This window comes from Malurus melanocephalus, unplaced genomic scaffold, assembly GCF_030028575.1.
Source record: "Malurus melanocephalus ecotype Western Australia unplaced genomic scaffold, MMel_1.1 scaffold_1899, whole genome shotgun sequence".
Classification (NCBI taxonomy): domain Eukaryota; kingdom Metazoa; phylum Chordata; class Aves; order Passeriformes; family Maluridae; genus Malurus; species Malurus melanocephalus.
In genome coordinates this window covers 1-6,507 of record NW_026625131.1, presented here as the reverse complement: position 1 = coordinate 6,507, position 6,507 = coordinate 1, and the positions used below count along the sequence as shown (strand labels likewise).

At 64.6% G+C, this 6,507-nt stretch overlaps 2 protein-coding genes across 2 annotated transcripts in view; both read right to left on the bottom strand.

The window, feature by feature from the left end:
• The window catches only part of LOC130587426 (TBC1 domain family member 25-like), an 11,914-nt gene extending 7,451 nt beyond the window's left edge, over positions 1-4,463 (bottom strand). The window contains exons 1-4 of the mRNA XM_057388397.1: positions 4,149-4,463; positions 2,297-2,406; positions 2,055-2,206; positions 3-103 (exon numbers count right to left, since the gene is read on the bottom strand). Of these exons, the coding sequence (XP_057244380.1) occupies positions 3-103; positions 2,055-2,206; positions 2,297-2,406; positions 4,149-4,238 (453 nt within the window). The 5' untranslated portion in view covers positions 4,239-4,463. The remainder of the gene's footprint in view (positions 1-2; positions 104-2,054; positions 2,207-2,296; positions 2,407-4,148) is intronic.
• Positions 4,464-4,567: 104 nt separating this feature from the next.
• GRIPAP1 (GRIP1 associated protein 1) lies at positions 4,568-6,216 on the bottom strand. The gene is made up of 3 exons (XM_057388398.1): positions 6,082-6,216; positions 5,214-5,353; positions 4,568-4,960 (listed from the first exon to the last, which is right to left on the bottom strand). The coding sequence occupies exons 1-3, from the start codon at positions 6,143-6,145 to the stop codon at positions 4,889-4,891; spliced, it is 276 nt and encodes a 91-aa protein (XP_057244381.1). The 5' UTR covers positions 6,146-6,216; the 3' UTR covers positions 4,568-4,888.
• Between the last annotated feature and the right edge of the window lie 291 nt (positions 6,217-6,507).

Genomic DNA, 6,507 nt, shown 5'->3' with positions numbered 1-6,507 from the left:
GTGAAGGGCAGAGCCGCCGCCAGCAGCGAGCGGCGCTCGGGGACCGGCTCGGCCGCCGCCACCTCCCGGGGGCTGATGATGTCCCAATCCTCCAGCAGCGGGCCTGGGGACAGCACAGGTGAGACCAGGGGGACATGGGAGCCACCCACACACCTGGGACAGGTACCTGGGACACACCCACACACCTGGGACACACCCACACACCTGGGACAGGTACCTGGGACACACCCATACACCTGGGACATCCGCACAGGTGAGACCACGGGGACATGGACAGGTACCTGAGACACCCACACACCTGGGACAGGTACATGGGACCCACCCGCACACCTGGGACAGGTACATGGGACCCACCCGCACACCTGGGACAGGTACATGGGACACACCCACACACCTGGGACCCACCCACACACCTGAAACATCCGCACAGGTGAGACCAGGGGGAGCTGGGACCCACCCACACACCTGGGACCACCCTGATACACCTGGGACAGGTACCTGGAACCCCACCCACACACCTGGGACCCATCCATACACCTGGGACGCACCCACACACCTGGGACAGGTACCTGGGACCACCCTCATACACCTGGGACATCCGCACAGGTGAGACCACGGGGACATGGGACCCACCCGCACACCTGGGACCCCCCTCATACACCTGGACAGGTACCTGGGACCCCCCTCATACACCTGGGACATCCGCACAGGTGAGACCATGGGGACATGGGACCCACCCACACACCTGGGACAGGTACCTGGGACCCCCGTCATACACCTGGGACCACCCTCATACATCTGGGATACACCTGAGACGTGTTTGACTGGGTGAAGTCAAGATGTGTCTCCACCCACACAGATGTATCTCAGGTGTGTCCCAGGTGTGTCTCCCTTGCCCAGGTGTATCCCAGGTACATCCCAGGTGTGTCTCCACCCACACAGGTATATCCCAGGTGTATCTCCCCTGCCCAGGTGTATCCCAGGTGTGTCCCAGGTGTGTTCCTCCTGCCCAGGTATATCCCAGGTATATCCCAGGTGTGTCCCAGGTGTATCCCAGGTATATCCCAGGTGTATCTCCCTTGCCCAGGTGTATCCCAGGTGCATCTCCACCTACCCAGGTATATCCTAGGTGTGTCCCAGGTGTGTCCCAGGTATATCCCAGGTGTATCTCCACCCACCCAGGTGTGTCCCCCTGCCCAAGTGTCCCCCAGGTGTACCTCCCTTGCCCAGGTATATCCCAGGTGTATCTCCCTTGCCCAGGTGTACCCCAGGTGTGTCCCAAGTGTATCTCCACCCCCTCAGGTGTATCCCAGGTATACCCCAGGTGTACCCAGGTGTGTCCCAGGTGTATCCCAGGTGTCCCCCAGGTATATCCCAGTGTATCCCAGGTGTGTCCCAGGTGTATCCCCACCCCCCAGGTGTCCCCCAGGTGTGTCCCAAGTGTATCTCCACCCCCTCAGGTGTATCCCAGGTATACCCCAGGTGTACCCAGGTGTGTCCCAAGTGTATCCCAGGTGTCCCCCAGGTATATCCCAGTGTATCCCAGGTGTGTCCCAGGTGTATCCCCACCCCCCAGGTGTCCCCCAGGTGTGTCCCAGGTGTAGCTCCCTTGCCCAGGTGCATCCCAGGTGTATCTCCACCCACCCAGGTGTGTCCCCCTGCCCAAGCATCCCCCAGGTGTATCCCAGGTGTCCCCCAGGTGTATCTCCACCCACCCAGGTGTGTCCCAGGTGTGTCCCCTCTGCCCAGGTGTGTCCCAGGTGTATCTCAGGTGTATCCCAGGTGTATCTCCCTTGCCCAAGTGTACCCCAGGTGTGTCCCAGGTCTGTTCCCCCTGCCCAGGTATGTCCCAGATATATCCCAGGTGTATCCCAGGTGTACCCCAGGTGTGCCCCAGGTATATCCCAGGTGTGTCCCCCTGCCCCAGGTGTCCCCCAGGTGTGTCCCAGGTGTATCCCAGGTGTGTCCCCCTGCCCAGGTGTCCCCCATGTGTGTCCCAGGTGTATTCCCACCCCCCCAGGTGTCCCCCAGGTGTCCCCAGGTACATCACTCACTCTCAGGTGGGTTCCTGACATCCAGCCGCAGCCTCAGGGTGGGCCTGGCGCAGGTGAAGGCGTTGGCCAGGTCGCCATCGCTCAGCAGAGGCACGAAGGTGTCCTGGCCCTGCCCGTCCCGCGCCGCGAAGCTCAGGGCGAAGCTTTTCTTCCTTTGGGGAGGAACCCGCCCAGGTGAGCTCACCTGAGGAGTTTTGGGGTGCTCAGGTGTGCCCAAAATGGAGGGGGGGGGTCCCGCTCACCCCTGCAGGTCGAAGGCCCGGGCCAGGATGTGCTGCAGAACGTCCAGAGAGGTGATCTGGGGGTCCACGGCGAAGGAACGGAACTCGGGCGGCTGCTGCCCCTCGCTCTTCTGTGGGAGGAGTGATAAAGGGTCCCAGGATTCCCCATTAGGAGATCCAGAAGGGTTCCGGAGGGTCCCAATGGGGTCCCATTTGGTCCCAGAGGGTCCCTGTTTGGTCCCAGTTGGTCCCGGAGAGTCCCCAGTGGATCCCGGGGTTCCCCATTAGGAGATCCAGAAGAGATCCAGAGGGTCCCAATGGGGTCCCAGTTAGTCCCAGTTGGTGCCCAGTTGGTCCTGGTTGGTCCCAGAGGATCCCCAGGGGGTCCCAGTTGGTCCCATTTGGTCCCAGAGGGTCCCCGGTTGGTCCTGGTTGGTCCCAGAGGGTACCCAGGGGGGCCCGGTTGGTCCCAGAGGATCCTGGGGTTCCCCATTAGGAGATCCAAAAGGGTTCCAGAGGGTCCCAATGGGGTCCTGGTTGGTCCCAGAGGGTCCCATTTGGTCCCCAGAGGATCCCGTTTCGTCCCATTTGGTCCCAGTGGATCCCAGGGTTCCCCGTTAGGAGATCCAGAAGGGTTCCACATGGTCCTACGGGGTCCCATTTGGTCCCAGTGGGTCCCCAGTTGGTCCCGGAGAGTCCCCAGTTGGTCCCAGAGGGTCCCAGGGTTCCCCATTAGGAGATCCAAAAGGGTTCCAGAGGGTCCCAATGGGGTCCCAGTTGGTCCTGGAGGGTCCCCAGTTGGTTCCCGTTTGGTTCCAGAGGGTCCCCAGAGGGTCCTGGTTGGTCCCCAGAGGATCCTGTTTCATCCCATTTGGTCCCAGAGGATCCCAGGGTTCCCCATTAGGGGATCCAGAAGGGTTCCAGAGGGTCCCAATGGTGCCCAGTTGGTCCTGGTTGGTCCCAGAGGGTCCCCAGTTGGTCCCAGTTGGTCCCCAGATTCCCCATTAGGAGATCCAAAAGGGTTCCGGAGGGTCCCAATGGGGTCCCGTTTGGTTCCAGAGGGTCCCCAGAGGGTCCCGGTTGGTCCCCGGAGGATCCCGTTTCGTTCCATTTGGTCCCAGTGGATCCCGGGGTTCCCCGTTAGGAGATCCAGAAGGGTCCCAGAGGGTCCCAATGGGGTCCCAGTTGGTCCCGGAGGGTCCTGGTTGGTCCCAGTTGGTCCCATTTGGTCCCAGAGGGTCCCAGGGGGTCCTGGTTGGTCCCGGACGGTCCCCAGAGGGTCCCAGGATTCCCCGTTAGGAGATCCGAAAGGGTTTCAGGGAGTCCTACGGGGTCCTGGTTGGTCCCGGAGGGTCCCCAGAGGGTCCCGGTTGGTCCCCAGTGGATCCCAGGATTCCCCATTAGGAGATCCAGAAGGATTCCACAGGGTCCCAATGGGGTCCCAGTTGGTCCCAGTTGGTCCCAGTTGGTCCCGGAGGGTCCCCAGTTGGTCCCGTTTGGTCCCAGAGGGTCCCGTTTGGTCCCAGTTGATCCCGGTGGGTCCCCAGGAGGTCACGGGGATCTCAAACACCCCCGGCCCCTCACGGCAAACCAAGATGGCGGCGCTCTCCCATCCCCATGGCAACAGCGCGCACACCTTCCAGCGCTGATTGGCTGCCGCACGTCACGTGACCCAAAAGGCGGGAAACTTCCCGCCTTCGCCACACCAAACCCCCGAAGCTGATTGGCTATCGGTGGTCACATGACACGCGCGGAGCCACCCCTTAACACCTCCCACATTTAACCGCGATGGCCCCGCCCACCACGAGGCCCCGCCCACCACAAGGCCCCGCCCACCACGAGGCCCCGCCCACCACGAGGCCCCGCCCCTTACCTTGACGCGCACGCGCACAACCTCGCACTCCTCCTCCAGCGAGGCCCCGCTCCCCGGCGAGGCCCCGCCCCCCGCCGTCGCCGCCGCCATGTTGGGGGGTGGGGAAGGTCTCGGACCGGGATTCGCCGCCGCCGCCCCCCCCCCAGCCGGGGAAACGGGGGGCAGCTGTTACGTCACCGTGCTGACGTCACGCCGCGCCCCTCCCCCGGTCCGGCCGTGGCGGGGATTTGGGGGGGCGGGGATTTGGGGGGGGATCCGGAGCGGCGCCGCTCCCGTGCCCGTGCCCGTCCGGCGGCCGTGGCGGCGGCAACAACATCCGGGGCAGCGCGCGGAACTGACGTCACGGGGCGGCGCCTCTGTGATGTCACCGCGCTCCTCCCGCCCCTCCCAGCCCGGCGAAATGACGTCACAGGCAGCGATTCACATCGGGTTTATTGAAGGGAGGGGGACGCATGCGGGACCCCCCCCCCCTTAAACGGGCAACGCCACAGTGGGGACCACGTCCGCCTTAAAGGGGCGAGGAACGGCCCCGCTCTTAAAGGGGCAACGACCTCCGGGGCTCCGCCTTAAAGGGGCAACGCCACGGAGGGAACGCTCCCGCCTTAAAGGGGCAGCGCCGGTGGGGTCCACAGCGTTATTAAAAGGGCAACGCCCCCCCCCGCAGCAGCGCCCCAGCCGGGGGGCGGAGCTTACGGAGGGGCGGGGGGCGAGGCCCCGCCCACGAGAGGAAGCCACGCCCCTCAGGGGGGTCCCGGGGGTGCCGCTTGTTCCTTCCTGAGCTGCGCCAGCTCCTGGGACAGCGACTCCAGGTCCTGGGAAAAGGGGGGGAATGAGTGGGGTGCGGAGGCCACGCCCACTGCTCGAGACCCCGCCCCATTCCGCGGCCACGCCCCCTGAGCGGCCACACCCTTGTTCTGACCACGCCCACACGTGAAAGCCCCACCCCCACCCTAAGCTCCTCCCACATGTCCATAAAAGCCGAGCAGTGATGTCACATTGAGCCACGCCCTCGGCACAAGCCACGCCCCCATTGAGCCCCACCCCGCGTTGGCCCCGCCCCCTCACCTGGGCCAGGTGCAGGTTCTTGGTCAGCTGCTCTTCCAGAAGGTTCTGCAGCTTCTTGTTCATCTCCCGCAGCCCCTCCTCGCCTGGCCCCGCCCCCGACCCCGCCCCGCGCCGGGGGGGACCCGCCGGGCCCGCGGCCTCTGGGGGGACACGGGGGGGACAGGTGAGAGGGGACACAGGGACAGGTGAGAGGGGACATGGGGACAGGTGAGAGGGGACACGGGGACAGGTGAGAGGGGACATGGGGACAGGTGAGAGGGGACACAGGTGACACAGGTAAGAGGGGACACGGGGACAAGTGAGAGGGGACACGGGGACACAGGTGAGAGGGGGATGGGTGACACAGGTGAGGGGACACAGGGACAGGTGAGAGGACAGGTGAGGGGACAGGTGAGGGGACACAGGGACAGGTGAGGGGACAGGTGAGAGGGGACAGGTGAGATGGGTGGGGCTGGGACAGGTGAGACAGGTGAGGGGACAGGTGGGACATGGGTGACAGGTGAGAGGGGACAGGTGAGACAGGTAGGCCTGGGATAGATGTGGGAGGGATGGGCGGACAGGTGGGACTGGGACAGGTGAGGTGACAGGTGAGCCACCAGGTAAGGACAAAGGTGAGGTGCCAGGTGAGTGTGAGGCCAGGTGAAGGCACAGGTGAGACCGAGGTGAGGGCACAGGTGACACCCAGGTGACCCAGGTGACCCCCAGGTGACCCAGGTGACCCCCAGGTGACCCAGGTGACACCCAGGTGACCCCCAAGTGGCCCAGGTGAGGCCCAGGTGACCTAGGTGACCCAGGTGACCCCCAGGTGATGCAGGTGAGGCACAGGTGACACCCAGGTGACCCAGGTGTCCCCCAGGTGTCCCCTCACCTGTGCGGCTGTCGCGCACGAAGCTCTGGATGATGGCGCTCTTCCTGCACAGATCCTCGGCCATGGACGCGCTCGACACCTCCAGGTGCCTCACCTGGGACAGGGGGGATGGGACAGGTGAGACAGCTGAGCCCCGCCCAGGTGAGCCCCGCCCAGGTGAGCCCAGCCCAGGTGAGCCCCCGGTTCATCCCAGTGCCCTCCCAGTGCTCCCAGTGTCGTCCCAGTCCCTCCCAGTCCCCTCCACTGCCCTCCCAGTTGTTCACAGTCCTTCCCAGTGCCCTTCCAGAGCCATCCCAGCCTTCCCAGTTCTTCTAGTCCTTCCCAGTCCATCCCAGTCCCACCCAGTCCCTCCCAGTTCCTCCCAATGCTCCCAGTATCACCCCCAGTCCCTCTCAATCCATACCAGTTTGATCCCAGTCCCCCCCA